This window comes from Megalobrama amblycephala, linkage group LG16 (assembly GCF_018812025.1).
Source record: "Megalobrama amblycephala isolate DHTTF-2021 linkage group LG16, ASM1881202v1, whole genome shotgun sequence".
In the NCBI taxonomy this organism is placed as follows: domain Eukaryota; kingdom Metazoa; phylum Chordata; class Actinopteri; order Cypriniformes; family Xenocyprididae; genus Megalobrama; species Megalobrama amblycephala.
In genome coordinates, this window is record NC_063059.1 from 8,996,007 (window position 1) to 9,016,581 (window position 20,575).

The 20,575-nt window shown below is 37.2% G+C and overlaps 2 protein-coding genes across 6 annotated transcripts in view; one reads left to right on the forward strand and one right to left on the reverse strand.

The window, feature by feature from the left end:
* ccdc105 (coiled-coil domain containing 105) lies at positions 1-7,499 on the forward strand. Of its 2 annotated transcripts, XM_048160878.1 has the most exons (8): positions 10-387; positions 2,862-3,137; positions 3,269-3,373; positions 4,476-4,632; positions 4,759-4,925; positions 6,506-6,601; positions 6,825-6,938; positions 7,253-7,499. In XM_048160878.1, the coding sequence occupies exons 1-8, from the start codon at positions 97-99 to the stop codon at positions 7,436-7,438; spliced, it is 1,392 nt and encodes a 463-aa protein (XP_048016835.1). In that variant the 5' UTR covers positions 10-96; the 3' UTR covers positions 7,439-7,499. The 2 variants fall into 2 exon arrangements, with proteins under 2 accessions (XP_048016836.1, XP_048016835.1); XM_048160879.1 differs by lacking the exon at positions 6,825-6,938 and having other exon boundaries at positions 1-387.
* The window catches only part of LOC125248766 (rho guanine nucleotide exchange factor 28), a 26,152-nt gene continuing 12,989 nt past the window's right edge, over positions 7,413-20,575 (reverse strand). For 2 of the 4 annotated variants that reach the window (XM_048160872.1, XM_048160873.1), the window contains exons 15-33: positions 20,265-20,379; positions 20,103-20,158; positions 19,956-20,004; positions 19,803-19,866; positions 19,610-19,713; positions 16,487-16,612; positions 16,085-16,335; positions 15,858-15,983; positions 14,494-14,611; positions 14,078-14,332; positions 13,178-13,254; positions 12,812-12,993; positions 12,458-12,525; positions 12,212-12,379; positions 12,042-12,134; positions 11,761-11,870; positions 9,811-9,858; positions 9,620-9,724; positions 7,413-9,459 (exon numbers count right to left, since the gene is read on the reverse strand). In XM_048160872.1, coding sequence (XP_048016829.1) covers positions 9,184-9,459; positions 9,620-9,724; positions 9,811-9,858; positions 11,761-11,870; positions 12,042-12,134; positions 12,212-12,379; positions 12,458-12,525; positions 12,812-12,993; positions 13,178-13,254; positions 14,078-14,332; positions 14,494-14,611; positions 15,858-15,983; positions 16,085-16,335; positions 16,487-16,612; positions 19,610-19,713; positions 19,803-19,866; positions 19,956-20,004; positions 20,103-20,158; positions 20,265-20,379 — 2,391 coding nt within the window. In that variant the 3' untranslated portion in view covers positions 7,413-9,183. The remainder of the gene's footprint in view (positions 9,460-9,619; positions 9,725-9,810; positions 9,859-11,760; positions 11,871-12,041; positions 12,135-12,211; positions 12,380-12,457; positions 12,526-12,811; positions 12,994-13,177; positions 13,255-14,077; positions 14,333-14,493; positions 14,612-15,857; positions 15,984-16,084; positions 16,336-16,486; positions 16,613-19,609; positions 19,714-19,802; positions 19,867-19,955; positions 20,005-20,102; positions 20,159-20,264; positions 20,380-20,575) is intronic. The other 2 variants (XM_048160875.1, XM_048160874.1) reach the window with 2 other exon arrangements.

Below are 20,575 nucleotides of genomic sequence, written 5' to 3' on the forward strand. Positions count from 1 at the left end.
ACTGTTGCGTTGGAGACAACCAACACTTTTAAACCCAAACAATTTGGAGTTATCCGGATTGCTCCACTGATGGTAAAGCTGGTGTAGTTAAGTACCATGATCATGAAGCGGTCCGTCCAGTCCGCTCCTCAGGCTGTGGCTGTGGGATCTAAAGGCTGGAGGGACGCGACTGTGCGCTCGATTCTGCACGCCGATGATCTGAAGCGTCAAACTCACGTAGATCAGCTGCACTCATCCACACGCTACCGCAGCCACAGTGTTGGCACATTTACTCACAGACTTCCTCACCTAATGGCTTGCAGTGTGAACAGCAGTGTCGAAAAGGACCGCAGTGAGACTGACTCGGAAAAGAGGGAAGAATTCCGACCCAAATCCACTGGAAGTATGGTAAAGTACATCAGAAGTAGCCTTAATATTATTTTTATTTTGTTTAACTGAACAATATCAATTTACAAACTCAAGTAGCGAACAACAATATGAAAATATACAATAATAACATAATTAACCATTTTGTGACAGTTAGTTTCTGATTGGTCAATACAGCGTTGCGTCGTCATGACGTTTTTACGACGTTTGCGTATCGTTAATTTTGTTGTAGGAATATTATGTTATTATGAATATACCTTACATTTCATGTACATTTTCTTAATCAAACAACATATTAAAGTTTGTATCCGTAATATTTTATATTGAGTAGTTTTCATATCGAGTAGTAGGTAATGTGGCGCTCTGAATTTCTAAACGCACATTTTCTGCTTTTTATTCCTATACTGGCCATGGTGATGAAAATAGATGGCCAGAAAAAATATTCCAATACTTTTATGAGAGAACGCTAAAGCATTAGCCTATATAATTGTTATAAGCAATGATGTTAAACGAGTGATACTTTTAAATATTAAACTAAAACCACCAGTAGGTGGCAGTAAGTCACTGTCTTAATGAGTGAGTCGTCGAGTCATTCCTTCATTCAGTAAGTGGCGGTATTTTTGAAAGTGTAATTGAATCATTGACTTTCATAGTTTTTTCACAGCCACAGATTCGTTCACAAAACATCGCTGTGAGCTGCAGTACTGCTGTGGCTTTCATTGGAACTAGAGATGCGCCTTTATGAAAGACAAGATCTACCTATTGAAGAATTGATAGAAAAAGACAGCCCAGATTGTATTGAGTATTTTTTCATGGCCAATTCAGATTCTGATTTATTTTGGCCTATTTATTTTTACAAGCAAATTGGTCGATTCCAACACTGGTTGCAGATATTATAATTATAAACAAAAATATCTAGCTATTTTAAATTAGAGGTAGGCTAACCACTGCATTTTAATCTCGATCCAAACAAAGATGCTACACATGTATGAGCAGTTGTTTTTTATTTGAATTAATTTAATTTCAAGGTTTAAATGAAAAAACAAAGGTCTGACTTTATTTTTGTGAAATGCTACACACACACAAAAAGCATGAAACAAAAACAGGCTGAATGCGACGCAGATTCACTCTCTGACAGCAGGTGGCGCTTATGGAAGAGCAGTGATGATGAAGCGTTTCCTTGGTTACCGCTGTAAACAAAGCAGCACTGCTTATAAATAGCTACTTTATTCGGAGTTAAGACGAAAATAAAGTGCCACTGCCATCGAAACTTTTCTGAAGACAGTAAGTTCCTTTCAGAGATACATTCATATAACCCCTCACCCCTAATTCAATATCTATATTTTCTTCCTATATTTCGAGCATCGTGAACAGTGAGCTGCTCTGCCTGCATCCATCTTCAGCGTCTCTCTGGCCTCTTGTTAACGGCCATCAGACATAATGTGGGCTATTTACCTTTATCACTGTCCCAGTAGCTCCCGAAAATAACAGAAAAATAAATACAATAATGCAGTGCAGACACTGGAGAAATGTAATGTATTTTTGTACTCATATTTCTGTTAATTTCGGGAGCTACTGGAACAGTAGTGATAAAGATCGACCAGTCGATCGACGGGTTGCGCCAAGACAGGCATTTTGACATAATTTTGTATGTATTTGCCCTTAATATACCATAAAATTGGTCATCGTGTCATTGCAGCGGCCGTTAGAATTACCGGTTTCTAAACGGTCAGAAGCGCGCCTCCGAAATGAGGCACAAGAGACGTGCATTTAGGACTGCGCATGCGCATTAGCTTGATCCAGCCTAAAAAAAAATGCAGTTTTTCTGTCATGATTCGAGCGTTTGGGAAAAAAATTATGAGACAGTTGTTGTCAGATTTCTTTGGTGATTACAAATATGAAATTTAATCGAAAGCTTGGCATACAGCTTTGGAGAATTTGATGTTTCCCCATTCAAAGAGACAGGAGCTGCACTTAAATCAATGAATGCCCGAGAGGCGTTTCAAAGATGGCCGCCGAGTAAAATGACTTGTCTTAAAGGGACTTTGGTGAGACTGACATGCTGGACTCGGTCGAGACCAACTAGAACTTTTGGCGAGAGACCAATGACCAGGTCTGAGACAACAGAAACATGTCTCGAGACCGGACTCGAGTACTACAGCACTATTAGCCTCCATACTCTAGACTGACCTAGAAACTATTTCAATCAACCACTAGTATATTTTAAAATAGCCTATAGGCCTATTACAATAGAAAAGTTATTTTAAATTGTAATAATATTTCACAATATTACTGTTTTCACTGCATTATTAATCAAATAAATGCAGCCTTGGTGAACATAAGAGAGAGAGAGGAAAAAAAAAACTGACCCCATACTTAAAGGTAGTACATGAAAACACTAGAATTGTCTCAAGGTAAATTTACTGTACATTTTCAGTAGAATTGTATTACAAATTCTAATATTGCATGTGATAACTGCTTTGTTATTCATTCAGCTCACTTCTGGAATCATTAGTGGCCCCTTTCCCCCGCCGGTCCTGCGTGATCAGAGTGCAGTGGTCAGCACAGGTATGGTGGGCGAATATATGCGGGCTGTGAGAGAGGTGGAGGCTCACCTGCGCAGACAAGCAGGCAGGGTCACACAGGAGGACACCAGGGTGGAGCATCAAAGGGAACGACTGGAGAAATTACTCCGCAGTCTGAGGAAAGCATTGCTGGTCAATCAGCAAAGTGCTGATGGCAGGACATTTCGACCAGCCACGACAGAGACAGTGAGTGGCTATAGTATATATAATGAATCTACAAAAAATCTTAAATATCATTGTTTTGAAGAGAGAAAAATAAAGAGTGCAAAATCACCAATATTCACTAAATTTAGCTTCCACTAAATGTTTTTGTCAAGATAAGGGATGGAGCCGATGATCTTCTACAAAATGAACGAAGAGGCCTGAATGTGCTAAAACAAGAACTGGAGAGCATGTTGAGAAAGACTTTAACTCAACAACAGGTGAAAAATAGGCCTTGCTGGATATTTAAGATGTTGATATGTCTGATGCCTACAAATGTTTTCACACAAAACACCACTGTTTTAACCAGTGTCGGGTGTAATGCATTACAAGTAATCAGTAATCAGATTACTTTTTTCAAGTAACTGGTAAAGTAACACATTACGTTTAAATTTACAACAAAATATCTGAGTTTTCAAAGTTTTCAAGTTACTTTGATTTCCCATGTATTGACTGACAGCTTTCCTGTCTCCATGTTGAGAGAAATCAGGAGTAACTTACTTCAGGAGTGCTGAAGTTTGTCTGAGTTGCACCCTCTACTGTACAGGTGTGAATTAGCATTTTCTTCAGCCTGAGGTTTATTCATTTCACTTTTGGTGTGAAAGGGCCTTTACATTTGTCAAAAATAGAATAATTTTTTGTTATTAAAAAACAAACAAGCAAGCCCAGCCCAGATGAGAAAAAGTAACATAACACATTACTTTCCATAAAAAAGTAACTATGTAATGCAATTAGTTACTTTTTAGGGAGTAACACATTACTTTTAAAAGTAACTTTCCCCAACACTGGTTTTGACAGTTTAATTTATAAGATACCATCTAATAAGGTTTCTTTTATGTGCACTACCATTCAAACATTTGGGGTTTGTAATTTTTTTTTTTTTTTAGAAATTAATACTTTTATTTATCAAATATGCATTAATGCAAATAAATGCTTTTCTTTGAACTTTTTATTCATCACAGTACAGAAACTACAATGAAATGTAAATGATTTCCGCATAAATGTTAAGCAGCGCAACTGTTTTCAACGCTGATAATGTTTCTTGAACATCAAATCATCATATTAGAATGATTTCTGAAGGATCATATGACACTGAAGACTGGAGTAATGATGCTGAAAATTCAGCTTTGCATCACAGGAATAAATGAGATTATAATATAGAAAACAGTTATTTTAGTTTGTAATAACAGAGCGGTAGCGTATGATAATCCTATAATTATAAATTTGCATTAGCAAATGAACAGTCTCAAGTTGAACTTAAATTGTTTCATCAGGACTGAAAAAAAGAACATGGTGTGTTCTTTAATTTTTTTTTACTTTGAGGTTTTGGCTGAGAGCAGTAAGCAGTTGTTGGATTGTGCCTTTGAGAGATCCAGGGCAACAGATCTGCTTCCCCAGCATGGCTCACTCTCAGCAGGTGTGAAAACCTATCCTTCACCTCTCTCACTGAAGCCTGACCCCACTGGACCATTTACTCCAGGTACACCAGGCCACTTTTATATTAAAGTCTCTCACCCTTCCTTTTTATCCAAATTGAAGCTAGCCTGAAGACAGAAAGCAACTGTTGGTATGTAATCTTTCTCTGTCTCTTACCGTCATCATTAAGAGTGCAAACAGGCTTTGGATTCTTCATCAGCAGTACTACGTGAATCTCAGCAGCTCAGAGAGAACATTTCACAGGTCATGAAGGACGTCATCAAAAAGCAAACAGATATGCACCTTTCAGCAAGCAAAGCCCTGCAGAAGAAAATCACTGAAACTATCAACCTGGAGGTGTGTGATTAAAGTAGAGAGTGGAAAGGAATAATTAGGATTATTGTTTACTAATTCTATGTATTCCCAAATGGAATTCTGTAGAATGAATTTGAATAAGGTAAAATGTGTTTAATGGCGATATTTACTATACTATTTACAAAAAGTTACTTTTAAAAGTAATACATTACAATATTGCGTTACTCCCTAAAAAACTAAGTAATTGCGTTACATTTTATGAAAAGCACACATGCACTTTATTTCTCCAAACATGGAGACAGGAGAGCTGTCAGTCAATAAATGTGAAAAAGTAACTTTACTTATTTGAAAAAGTAACTTAGGTATTTTGTTGTAAATTGAAAAAGTAATGCGTTACTTTACTAGTTACTTGAAAAAGTAATCTGATTACGTAACTCAAGTTACTTGTAATGCGTTACCCCCCAAAAAGCTTAATAAATAATAATTTTTACACTACTGTTCAAAAGTTTAAGGTCAGTAAGAATTTTTTACTTTGTACAAAGTAATTAAAGGGTTAGTTCACCCAAAAATAAAAATTCTGTCATTAATTACTCACCCTCATGGCGTTCCACACCTGTAAGACCTTCATTCATCTTCAGAACACAAATTAAGATATTTTTGTTGAATCCGATTTCCTCTCTCAAGATCCATTATTGTACTAAAACGTATTTAAATCAGTTCATGTGAGTACAGTGGTTCAATATTAATATTATAAAGCGACGAGAATATTTTTGGTGCGCCAAAAAACAAAATAACGACTTATATAGTGATGGCCGATTTCAAAACACTGCTTCAGGAAGCTTCGGAGCGCTATGAATCTTTTGTGTCGAATCAGAGGTTTGAAGCACCAAAGTCACATGATTTCGGCAGTTTGGAGGTTTGACACGCGATCCGAATCATGATTCGACACAAAAGATTCATAACGCTCCGAAGCTTCCTGAAGCAGTGTTTTGAAATCGGCCATCACTATATAAGTCGTTATTTTGTTTTTTGGCGCACCAAAAATATTCTCGTCGCTTTATAATATTAATATTGAACCACTGTACTCACATGAACTGATTTAAATATGTTTTTAGTACATTAATGAATCTTGAGAGAGAAAATGTCATTGCTGGCAATTGAGGCCTCACTGAGCCATCGGATTTCAACAAAAATATCTTAATTTGTGTTCCGAAGATTAACAAAGGTCTTATGGGTGTGGAACGGCATGAGGGAGAGTAATTAATGACAGAATTTTCATTTTTGGGTGAATTAACCCTTTAATACTTTGATGCATTAAATTGATCAAAAGTGACAGTAAAGATATTTATATTACATTTCCATTTCTATGCTTTTTTTATTAATTTTACTGAAAATGGGGGGGGGGGGGGGGGGGTGTATGTAGAACTTTCCAAATGACAGGCATTGAAATCCCATTGAAATCTGCAAAACTTTCTCTGGAAATAAATACCCATCCTAAAGTGTTGTGCAGACATTACAACATAATTCATTTGCCCTGCTTCTATTTTGGGGAGTTAAATGTAACTTTTGATCTAAGTAGCTTACTGTATTCAGGTATACATACTTCTTTTTTTCCTCATCAGCAACATCTGACACTGAGCTCAGCTGCCACGAGACAGGCCATTTACCGCAAACAGAGACAGATGCAGTGTGCTGGCTACAGTCTTGGCAGAGCTATGGTATGTCTTTATTCACAGAGTCACTTTGGAGCTAATTTATTACCAAAGTGACTTTCAAGTCACATATTGAGGTTGTGAAAACTATTTTAACACTTAGCCATGTATAGTTCACTAAAATGAACCTAAAAGTGCCACTAAATATCCTAACTATCCTATCCTAACATCCTTTTCATGACTTTTTCACTCACTGATTGATGAAGATGAATTCCTTGCCTCCCTGCAGGGCCCAGTTTGCAGTGCTGATCTTTTCTGTCGTGAGAGATTAAGCAGGCCTATGACTCAACTGTATGGGCGGCATTCAAGTGCTGGGCTGCCAGAATCCGACCTCATAACACAGGTCAGAGCATTGAATCTAATCTGACATTCCTTTACGACCTGTCTAATCTTTGGTTTCTGACCTGATTGCATGGATTGTAGTTATTTTGAAATGATTTTCAAGATATATTTTTGTATATGCAGTTAAAAATACATAAAATTTTTATGACAGTATGATTGATTATAATTCAATTTATTGATAATGTAGAACACAAATAGTACATATTTTTAAATGTAAATATATAAAGATTTGGGGTCAGTCTCACCAAGACTGCATTTATTTGTCAAAAAAATACATGTGCTCTGTTAACACAAACATCTCCCTTGTACTCTCAGGGCAGTACTATGCTCCAGAAACATCTGGAATCCTCAGGGAAAGAGATTGCAGAGCTGCAGTTTGCCCATCAGCAGCTGGAGTATGACATGTATGGAAAGCGTGCCGCAGCCAGTGTGGACTCTGCTGTTGTCAGGCTGCGACGAAGACTCGTACGGCCACAGTCTGTCCGGCCTGTAACCAGTTAAAACTCTATTGACAGCAATTTTAACATAAAGATGGTTCTTCACTTTATAAAAAGGTAGAAATCTGGGGTCTTTCTAAATATTTTACAAAGTTACCATGTGGTGTTTTTTGTTTGAAAATGAGTGTATGGTGATTTTTGTGTCATTTAAATTTTTTTTTTTGATCATTATAGTTAGGAAATATAAGGAAAAAATGTGTCACAGACATGTGAAAATGTTAAAGATTTTGTCAACAAACAGAATGACGCTAGAAACTTACCCTATTAATTTCACACTGGAGTTTATGGAGCCATAATATTTCCTTTTGACTCATGATTTGCTGTGTCACCACCAAAGCCTTAAATAAAGATTTATAGTCTGGTACAATTCTGATACAGTTCACCACCAAGCAGAATTGGACTCAGGATCTTGGTCTTTAAGATGTGTTTTGGTCGATTGGATCACAAGTGGACGACGCTAAATACAGGTGTAAATAGGGTCTACAACGTTTGGAGCTTGTCCACTTTCGACCACTTCCAGAGGTAGTCAAACGCATTCGGCCGGATTGCTTTTGTAGTGTAGACGCTCATCATGTGGTCGAATGTGTTTAAACAGCCACAAAAGAGCGCCTACTCTCCGCCTACTGACCTAATGTGTAAACATTATGGGAAGCGTACTAGCCAGACAGGATTTAAACTTTGGCTGTAGACCCAAGTTTGGTTTAAAGAAGAAAAACTTACCAAGCACAATGTTCTCCCACCATACCAGATTTCTAACACAGTGTTCACCGTGGTTTTGCGGCTTTCAGAGCAGAAACGAAAGCTGATGCTCTGCTGCTGTTTTTCTGTTTTCTCCGGTCGTGTTTGTATGTAAACTGCTCAAGCTTATTCATCCATTAGATCAAAAGATCTGAAAAAAAAAAAAAAACATACATTTACCTGCTCATAGACCCTCCCCTCAAAGAAATCAGGACAGAAGTGGTTGAAAGTAGACAAAAGAGATGGATTTAAACAGTAGGTGTAAACGGGAATGTGTCTCATCCTCTTGTGATCTGATCGACCAAAATGCATATTAATCCCAGGTGTAAAGAGGAACAAAAAGGGGGTGAAGCCTGGTTGAGTTTCATTAGTAGTTTGTTGAAACTCATGATTATGAAAAGGGCTGTGACATTTCCAAAAGCGGTTGACCAATCACAACACAGCCGACCAATCAGAGCATATTACTCTTTTTGGAAGAGGGCTGCATTTCCCGAAAAACACCATAAGACTAACCAGGGCTGCGTTCCACAATTTTAGACGCACTCGCGAACTTCCCTAAGCACTTCCCCTTGGGGAATCCCTGCCACCATTTTTAAGTGCATTCCACTTCGTTAAGTGGATGAGGGAAGTTTATATGGAGCTATATATTTTACTTTATAACTTGTTAAATATGGATATCTTTTTACACAAACGCATCGCTTCACTTCAGAAGGCCTTTATTAACCCCTCGGAGCTGTGTGGAGTACGTTTATGATGGATGAATGGAGGCACTTTCTTCAGCTCATTCTCATTGATCCCGCTCAATGCCATTTTAAAGCTTGGATGCGTCAGGATATTTATTAATATTTCTCCGATTGTGTTCATCAGAAAGAAGAAAGTCATATACACCTAGGATGGCTTGAGGGTGAGTAAAGCTTGGGTATTTTCATTTGAAAGTGAACTAATCCTTTAATACAGACACATAAATGCACTTCATTTCTCCTGTGATATGTTAAAAGGCAGAATGCCTTGTCAGTGATTTGAATCATGTTGAATGAGTCTTATCTGTGTCTCCAGACTCTTCCTCTCTTTCACCAGTTTCTTCCCCTCTTCTTTTAATCTCTCTCTCTCTTCCTTCACTCTCTTCTCCTCCTCTCTCAGCTTCCTCATATTCTCCTCAAACAGCCACAGTTCCTCCTCAAACTGCTCTTCTTCTTTCACCAGTCTGTCCATCAGTTCAGCATGCTCTCTCTCTCTCTGCTCCAGTTCTTTCTGCTGCACAGCCACAGTCCCGCCATCCAAACTCTGCTGTTGAGACAGTAATAAGTGCAAAAGAGTAAATAATCATTGTCTGCAGAATGACTGGAAAAACATGCTTCAAATAATACTTCTACTACTACAATGTATAATATCAACATTATAGATAAAGATCTTAGACAAACATGCTGTGAGAAAAAGCCACACCAACCCTTTTGACATCATAATCACTAGTACGACTAGGGGGCGGAGCTTCTCCCTCCAGGAGGAGGACATTTTGAACTTCAAAGCAGCTGTCTTGGATTATTATAGCAGCCTTCAAAATAAGAGTATGATATTTATACATTATACAAACACAAATATTTTGCTGGTATTAATTATAAGTTAATCAATAACTCCCACCTGCAGACTGTAGAGTATATGGATTAAGTTGTGAACACCCTCTGCTACCTAGACTCAAAGAAAAAAAAAAAAATCTAATTATGCCATTTATTATAATCATATATACTAAACAGACAAAATGGACCTCAAGCAGAATTTCTACATAAATAACTGTTAAATGCATGATTTAGGGCTGGAACGAAGCACCGATTACATCAACTGTTTATGTTCATCTCTAATCCCCTGTCATGTTTCACACAAAACAAAACTCTAGAGCAGATGTTAGTGGCTAGTATGACAGCGCCGCTTAATATGAGCCATCACACTTTTAGGACTCACAACCATGATGTAATCTTGTGTCCACCACTGAATAATTGCGAGTAATAAAGACAGAATTGCGTGATTTAAAGTCGCAATTGTGTGTTATAAAGTTATAACACACTTTTTTTGTCTCGCGATTGCGAGTTTTGTGTTGCGTCCTAATTCACCTACTTATACTATTCCCTAAAAGTATGCACTGTTTTTGTGAAGAAAAAGTATATACTTTTGAGTGTGTAGCAGAAGAGTATGCAAGCTTTGGGACATACTACTTCATCATAATTGCATCTTTAACAGACAGCTCTGTTGCTTAATCATGTGCATCCTGTCACAGTTTAAACTGCCCTGTCAATCATCTTGTCACAGTTAAAATCCTCCATATTCAATTTAATTAAATTTTCTACCATTTCAGTGAGAAATGTGTCATGTGTCTTTAATGCAGAGAACTCTCCTCATGTGTTTGCAATTTGCATAATGATGCATTTAAAAGTTATAATGACCAAATGTATCTTTACAAAAGTTCACAATGCTGTTGCAGATGAATTATAATGTGGATAACATTGAATAAATATCTTTTCATTAGGTTAGATACTGATTATTAAATCACTCAACAAACCCCTTTATCTAAACCGCTCTACTTAAAGGGTTAGTTCACCCAAAAATCAGCGTGCCGAATCAGCGGTTTGGGGTGCCAAAGTCACGTGATTTCAGCAGTTTGACACGCAATCCGAATCATGATTCGACACGCTGATTCATTTGTGCTCCGAATCTTCCTGAAGCAGTGTTTTGAAATCGGCCATCACTAAATAAGTCATTATTTTGTTTTTTTGCCGCACCAAAAATATTCTTGTCTCTTTATAATATTAATATTGAACCACTGTACTCACATGAACTGATTTAAATATGTTTTTAGTACATTAATGGATCTTGAGAGAGGAAATGTCATTGCTGGCTATGTAGGCCTCACTGAGTCATCGGATTTCAACAAAAATATCTTAATTTGCGTTCTGAAGATCAACGAAGGTCTTACGGGTGTGGAACACCATGAGGGTGAGTAATAAATTACATTATTTTCATTTTTGGGTGAACTAACCCTTTAACTTGCACAGATTAATTGTTCACCACAAGACTAGTAATGTGCGCTAACAAAGTAAATAGGGTCAATTTTGATTTTGTGACGACTTTAAATGCTTAGTAAGTAGTGTAGAGAGTATGTTTGATGAACGTAAATCATTTCCCCATCTCTGTGTGTAAACTAAATCCGTCATGATATACAGTTCACTGTGGCTCTCACATCATATGACGTGGCAGACAAAGTTGTCCAGTGCGGTTACATTTATTCAGTGAGGGTTTGTCGAGAATGCGGTTGTGAATCCTGAAAATGTGCAGGTGTCAGTCCGGTTATAGATTAGGGTTGTCATGAATTGGATGATATGCATAAGAATGTTTTAGAATATTATAGAATGTCAGAAACTGTTATATGCAATATGGTCAAATACATACATATATATATATATATATATATATATATATATATATATATATATATATATATATATATATATATATATATATATATATATATATATATATATATATATATATATATATATATATATATATATATATATATACACTTGCAAATGTGTTTACCTTTAAAAAAGTCTGGTGGGCAGGGCTTATCGGGGCTATTGCAAGAGGCCCCACCCCTGTTCCTACCAGAGCACTCCTCCTGCTCCTAACTGGCAAATTACATTCTTTATCTGGACAGAAATATATATTTGGATGGATGGATGGATGGATGGATGGATATGAGTAAATAACGCAATTTTAGATTCATTTGACAGTGTTCCTTATAGTTACAGTAATTTTGACATTAATAAAATTGTTTTCTGGTATTTAACAATCTGGGTGTTGGTAAAGTGATTACTCACAGTTTGCTCTTTCCTGGTCAAAACTGTCATGGTTACTTGGTGCCCATATGCAAGGAAAAAGCCAAGATAGCAAAGTGATAGCCAGCTTCACCACTGGGAAAGAAAGAGACTTTGGTGAAGATCAGCAGCACCTGATTGTGTGTCTTTAGAGAAAAAGACAGATTCATTACCCTCTTCCTGTGCATCAGACAGTAATGTGACACCCTGAGGAGTGTTTTCAGGGTGGGGTTGAACGAGAAGACGGCAAGTAGCCAGACTCCATTTACCAGTCCCTCTACAGATCCTTAACTTCTCCTCAATAACAGAGCACAGCTGCAGATCCAGAGAGAACAGCGCCTCTACATGCACAGACATACACACGACATTAGGAACAATAAAGTCATGCGCAGATGAATGATGGATGCTTGGATATTTACCTTGTAATTTCTGTATCTTCTTGACTTTGATTTCCCCCTCATTCTTCTTGGTCTGATCATCAGGAAGGCTGAAACAAATATAAATATATACCATTCAAAGTTTAGGATCGGTATAATTATTGGAAGGAAGTCTTGTATTTAATTTTGATAAAAAATGCAGTAAAAACAGTAAAATTGTGAAATATTATTACAATTTCCAATTTTAATTTATTTTGAAATGTAATTTATTCCTGTGATGGCAAAGCTGAATTTTCAGCAGGCATTACTTACTCTATAAAATCATTCTAATATGAAAATCTATAGTGTACAGACTTCAAAAATGTCATTGAAGACAATTAAAGAGGTCTAACACACCTCTCAGTGGCCTGCCTCAGCAGTGTCATCCACGTGTTACGCTCCTCACGAGACTGTGTGTGTATCTCATACATCTCCGGCCCCACAGAGCAATCGCCACTGATGAGAAATAATCCTTTCTCCTGATTGGCTATTTCTCTCACAATGAGCCTTCGCAAGGGCATCACAGATGGCTTCTGCTCCTGAAGATACAATACATTTAGAACTGATTTTACTATTATATTTAAAGCATATTTTAGTATTATATTTAAAACTTTTTGATTTTAATGTAATATTAATGGCAATATAATTGCTTATAGGGTCTAAATGTATGATCCTAAGTGCACAAACACAGAAAAACACAATATAATGTGTATATTTCTGTACCAGTGCGGCAAAGACAAACTTCTGCTCTTTCTCCTGTAGGAAAGCCAGAACGTCTGTGAGGAGCAGCGCAAGAACATCTGTAAAAGAGAGAAAGAGTCACTGGAAATATAATTAAATTAAATATTAGTGAAAAAAAATATATATATAAACTAGGGATGCACCGTTGTCGGCCAATAATTAGTATCAACCAATAGAAGCAAAAAATGTATTTGTAGTGCGCCTCTAATCCAATAATCATAAAGAGCTTTGTTATTTTTGATAAGAAGTCTCAGCTTTTAAATTCTGTCCATTTTATCATGAAATAATATGCCGTTTTGACGCTCTTAAATGTGACATGACAGATCGCTGTAACGCCTTCAAGCGGTAGCGTCTTTCCTTCCACTTAAAAAAAAGGTTTTAGCATGAAAAAACATGCATGAACATCAAAAGGTATGTTGAAACATACAGTACACCTTAGTGAAATGTATAATTTCTCATGTAAACGCCGAAGCAGTGTTTCAACCGTGGAAATACGTCAATAAAACATATAAAACAAATAAAATAACTTGTGAGCAATAATGTTAACACTAGGGAGGAGCTTTTTTACTGTTAATTATATATGTATGCTTGAATATATTTGTCATGAAGACAAGTGTTTAAGAAAACTACCTTATGTGCAACAGGTTTTTTGTGTGTGTAATTATTATATCTGAAAATAAACAGCAGTTGAATATAATTATAATAGTTAAAATAGTTCATTTTAACCTCTAATATTACAGTCATGTATCAAATAAGAAGGTTCCCTGTATAGTTTACTGCATTAGCTGTGAGATTTTTTTCCTTAAGAAAATCAAACTATCGGTATCGGCGGAGGAATTTAGTATTGGTGCATCTCTAATACAAACACACATGCAGTAGGACCTCTTAGTCTGCCAGAGGTGGTCCTACAAGTCAGCACTGAAGAGTGTGTGAGAGTTCGGTGTGTTTTCTGCAGGTCTTGCTTGCCGAAAATCTCTCCATTCTTCAGGCGAGTGCAGCTCTTGTTGTCTAGGCGACTTATAATGTCCTGTAGTTTCTTTGCACGTTCATAATCTCCCACACGCCGCTCCACCTCCTCTATCAACCCCCGCAGACCCTCCAGTGACACTGCAACATCATAGCGCTCGGCACTCCCATCTACAGAAGTGCAAAGGTGAGCATTCAGATATCATGTATTAGGTTACACAAACTGTTTTTTTTTAATCTATTGTATAATGTAATAAGGCTATTCATATGTATCTTAGATTTTACAATGATTATTTATTGCAATTTATGAACTTCTACAAAGATAAATTTACCATCAGTGTGTTGAAGGAGTCTCTCTACCAGAACAGGGTACTTTGTGATTCTCTGGGTAACAAGCAAAAGGAATTCTGGGATTTCACGACGTTTGATGACAGAGTTGGTACTCAGCTGCTGTAGAGGCAACACATATGGTCATTAACATAAAACCCAAATTGTTTCATATGAGTGTGTTGGTGTGTGTTTAAAGGTGCCCTAGATTCAAAATTTGAATTTACCTTGGCATAGTTGAATAACAAGAGTTCAGTACATGGAAAAGACATACAGTGAGTTTCAAACTCCATTGCTTTCTCTTTCTTATGTAAATCTCATTTGTTTAAAAGACTTCCGGAAAACACGCGGATCTCAACATAACGTTACGTTACGTAACAGTCGGGGTGTACGCCCCAATATTTGCATATGCCAGCCCATGTTCCCAACATTATGAAAGGCATTAGACAAGGGCAGCCAGTAATGTCTGGATCTGCACAGGTGAATCAACAGACTAGATAAGCAAGCAAGAACAACAGCGAAAATGGCAGATGGAGCAATAATAACTGACATGATGCATGATATTTTTACTGATATTTGTAAATTGTCTATCTAAATGTTTCGTTAGCATGTTGCTAATGTACTGTTAAATGTGGTTAAAGTTACCATCGTTTCTTACTGTATTCACGGAGACAAGAGCCGTCGCTATTTTCATTTTTAAACACTTGCAGTCTGTATAATTCATAAACACAACTTCATTCTTTATAAATCTCTCCAACAGTGTAGCATTAGCCGTTAGCCACGGAGCACAGCCTCAAACTCATAGAGAATCAAATATAAACATCAAAATAAATACTTTACTCACATAATTCGAAGCATGTATACAGCATGCATGACGAACATTTTGTAAAGATCCATTTGAGGGTTATATTAGCTGTGTGAACTTTGTAAATGTGCTGTAATATAATCGAGAGCTCGTGTGGCAGGGAACATGCAAATTAAAGGGGCGGCGCACTGAAAAAAATCAGTGCATTGTTAATGATGCCCCAAAATAGGCAGTTAAAAAAATAAATTAAAAAAAATCTATGGGGTATTTTGAGCTGAAACTTCACAGACACATTCAGGGGACACCTTAGACTTATATCAGTGGTTCTCAACTCCAGTCCTCGGGACCCACTGCTCTGCACATTTTGTATGTATCCCTTATTTAACACACCTGATTTAGATCATCAGCTCATTAGGAGAGTCTGCATGAACTGAATTGAGTATGTCATATAAGAGAGACATACAAAATGTGCAGAGCAGTGGGTCCCGAGGACTGGAGTTGAGAAACACTGACTTATATTACATCTTGTGAAAAAGCATTCTTGGGAACCTTTAATCAACTTACTCTGAGAAATAATTGTAGTTTCCTGTTGCTCTGTAGTTGTTGCTTATAAACTTTCAGTGCTTCTGTATGATGACTGCAGAAATCGCCATACAACTCTATCATCTGGGAAGCATTTGAGCCTGAGAACTGCATAGACAATTGGTAAATGAATCTAAGGTAAGAGCTAAACTTGTTCAGCCACAATATGTAAATTGGTCAAGTCTACAGATGTTTAGGTTCTTACTTACCTGTTGACGCAGAATATCACCAATTTGTCGGATTATGTAGTTCTTGTGACTTCCTGGGTGAATAGACGCCCACTGTCTGGTCTCCATGTCTTTAAGAAAGTTTCTATGCAAAGCTAAGAGCTCATCCAGCCTGGGAAAAATCTGCCCAATTGTGTCCGGCTCCAGCTGCACTTCCTCCAACAGTCCCGGCCTCAAAACATCAGCCATAACAGAGAGAGTCTGGACGTGGTGAAACTCTGTCTGCATCAGCTCTGCGACAAACACAGCACTAACCAATCAAATTAGGCTTAACTAAAGCATCCAATCAAATCCAAAAGACGTTTTTAAACAACAGCGTATTATAAATGATCAAAAATGTATCAACATTAGCAACAATCTACTAAAACAGCCATAATAACTCACCATAGATGATCTCCTGTCTCTTGACCACCTCTTTGTCCAGTGTCCTACTGAATTCAGTTTCCACAACAGCGCTCCAAGATTCAGCAGAGAAGTCAAATGATACGCGAGCTGACGAATCATCAGAATCTGGCAAAGATGGTTAAACATACTGTAAAAGTGAAAACTTGGAAAAACTAATAGTTCAGCCAATAATCATGTTTTTTGATATGAATGAGATCAAACATCACTAGTTTCTATAGACCTTATGCACCAGGGAAACAAGTGTGCAGCCATCTTTCGAATTTTGTCTTTGTACGTTTTTGCAGTAGCTCTGTATATTTCTATGGCATCACTGTCAAAGAGTGATTAACTGGTGAAGTGGATTTACTTATTGTAGAGTTAAATGGTTAGTTCACCCAAAAATTAAAATAATGTCATTTATTACCCACCCGCAAAGTCGTTCTACAGCCGTAAGACCTTCGTTCATCGTTGGAACACAAATTAAGATATTTCTGATAAAATCCGATGGCTCAGTGAGGCCTCTGTTGAGAGCAAAGCCACGAAACTCTCAAGGTCCATAAAGCTACTTAAAAGGTATTTAAAACAGTTCATGTTCAGTGTTCAGAGTTCAGTGTTTCTACCATAATATTATAAAGTGACGAGAATACTTTTTGTGCACCAAAAAAACAAAACGACTTTTCAACAATATCTAGTGATGGGCGATTTCAAAACTCTGCTCCTGAGCTTTACGAATCGATTCAGTGGTTCGGAGCACCAAAGTCATGTGATTTCAGCAGTTTAGCCGTTTGATAGGAGATTCAAATCACTAAATTCGAAATGTAGTTCCAAACGTAGGTTTGGGAGGAGCCTAAACATTCAGTCCTGTCAATCATCATTACGAGCGTATATAAGCAGCAGTCACTGCGTCATCCCAAAGACAATTCTTCCAGCATTCCTCCTCCTCCCCATCTCCTCCTCTATTTCTCTTATTCTCCTTCTATGCAGTACTGTTATAGGGGGGTTTAACTCAGAGCTCGAGCTGAGCCTTGGGTTCAAGCCTCCTTCGAGGACAGCAAGCCAAGTTTGTTTTACCATTAACTATTCAGACTGAATGGGCAGGCGAACTTGTGAAACAAAAGATTTGTAAAGCTTCGAAGCTTCATGAAGCAGTGTTTTGAAATCGGCCATCACGAGATATTGTTGAAAAGTCGTTATTTTGTTTTTTTGGTGCTCAAAAAGTCTTCTTGTCGCTTTATAATATTAAGGTAGAACCACTGTACTCACATGAACTGTTTTAAACATGTTTTTAGTAGCTTTATGGATCTTGAGAGTTTCAATGGCTTTGCTCTCAATAGAGGCCTCACTGAGCCATCGGATTTCATCAAAAATATCTTAATTTGTGTTCTGAAGATGAACAAAGGTCTTACGGGTGTAGAATGACATGAGGGTGAGTAATAATTTACATTATTATAAATTAACTAACCCTTTAACAAGAGTTTTCATGAGTATTGTAATGTTTGAAGCGGATGCCATTACAAATGTCTGTATTTTAAAATGAGCGGTTTATTCATAAATCCGTAAGAGCTTACTTTCATGCTATGGAAATACAGTAAGTAAAGCAGAAGACAGAGCACAACGAGCACAGCGCTGAATAGGGGTGGGGCTACATAAAGTCTATACTTGAAAAATCACACAAGACATACTTTTTTTTTTAAATGGTACTTTTATGCTGTTTTTTCTTCATTTTTGTAGTTAAAACCATAACAAAAACATTTTCATTACTTGAAAATAAACGGTAACTAAAATAAAATAAAATAGAATATAGAAAAACTTTTTATTTCAGCTAGCTGTTGAAACATTTTTCATTTTCTCTAAACTTGTGAAACTAAAATAACTCAAACTAAAATGGAAATAAAAAAAATTAATAACAACCATATAGACATTTTTAAAAAACCTAATAAAATACCAAAAACACACCACAAAATTACTAAAACATTAACTAAAATTAAAGACAAAAGGGAAAATATAAAAATAAAAATAAATTAAAAATAGTAATAAAAATAATATCTTAAAGGTGCCATAGAACGCTTTTTCACATAATATAAGTATAAGGTGTCCCCTGAATGTGTCTGTGAAGTTTCAGCTCAAAATACCCCATAGATTTTTTTCGGCATCATTAAACATGCACTGATTCAGGCTGCGTCCCCTTTAAATGCTCACGCTCCCCGCCCCCAAGCTCGTGAATCTATAATACATTGCATAAACAAAGTTCACACAGCTAATATTTGTTTGGATGTTTACATTTGATTCTGAATGAGTTTGATAGTGCTCCATGGCTAAAGCTAACATTACACACTGTTGGAGAGATTTATAAAGAATTAAGTTGTGTTTATGAATTATACAGACTGCAAGTGTTTAAAAAAATGAAAATAACGACAGTCTTGTCTCCGTGAATACAGTAAGAAACGATGGTAACTTTAACCACATTTAATAGTACATTAGCAACATGCTAATGAAACATTTAGAAAGACAATTCACAAATATCACTAAAAATATCATGATATCATGGATCATGTCAGTTATCATTGCTCCATCTGCCATTTTTCACTGTTGTCCTTGCTTGCTTACCTGCATAAAGTCTGATGATTCAGCTGTGCACAGATCCAGACGTTAATACTTGCTGCCCTTGTGTAATGCCTTGAACATGGGCTGGCATATGCAAATATTGGGGGCGTACATATTAATGATCCCGACTGTTACGTAACAGTCGGTGTTATGTTGAGATTCGCCTGTTTTTCGGTCTTTTAAACAAATGAGATTTATATAAGAAGGAGGAAACAATGGTGTTTGAGACTCACTGTATGTCATTTCCATGTACTGAACTCTTGTTATTCAACTATAACGAGGTAAATTCAATTTTCAATTCTATGGCACCTTTAAAGGCACAATATGTAAATTTTCGCCACTAGAGGTCACCTATTCAAAACAAAAGCGTAGCTTGATGACACTGAGATTGAGCACGAAATCATGGGAGTTGTCGTCTTCACCTTACAGTCAGTGGCAGAAATCATGTGTTCATGGATGATATTATTAACATTACTGTAGTATGAAGCAGCACAGGGCACCGCTTCAAATCCAACACACCTATTAACTCACTGGAGGTGGGGCTTCCAGAAGAATGTCCAATCAAAGACTTGCTTTTCCGCAGAGCGAAATCATGGCCACATCCCTCACTGTTACTCCGCTTTCTGATACAGAAGCATACAGAGCATCTCAAAATGTAAACATTCGTGACATAAATACATTTAAATGAAGTTTGTGGAAAACATATACAGACCTGTGTGACACGGTGGTGTTGTTGTTGACCAGAGACAGAGATGGAGAACTGTGACTGGACGAGTCTGTTAATGAAACATACATGATCACATGAGCACTACATGACATGGTTGGTACCATTATAATTCCAGAGTAACATGATTGGCTCTCTCACATAGTAATATTGAAGAGTCAGCGCATTTCAGAAGTGCCTGATTAGGATTCTGGGTAATGGAAATAAATGCACTTACAATCTTTCAAATGAATGCAGTTTCAAGTACTTTTGTAAAGGAAGTGTTTACACACATGCACACGCACTCACCTTTAAACACAGAGGGGCAGAACCACAGCAGGTCTTATGAATGATCATGGAGCAGTCTTTACAGGAAGTGACATCATCAAGTCAGTGCAGACTTTTGGTACAGCAAACTTTTTGCATAAATGTAAAAAAATGTATATGCCTGTGAAAGAAACACACACTTACATGTGCACTCCTGTGGTTCGTCACTGTCAGCTCCCTCACAGACTTCACAAGCTGCTTTAACAGGCTGCTTCGGCGGGCAGAGTTGGTGCAAGGCTGTGGAAACCTCTGAGTTTACCTGTAAATAAACAGATATTGGAGCTTTGTTCCTGAGGATACACATACATAGGCTGTGTCCAAAAACTGGGAAATGCTCCCTTCGGAGGACACATTTTAAGGTAGGAAGGCATCAAGGCATGTCCGAATCCAGGTCACCTGAGATACTTTCCTCTGGTCGATTTTTGAAGGCAGCATAGATGTATCCTTCGCTACCA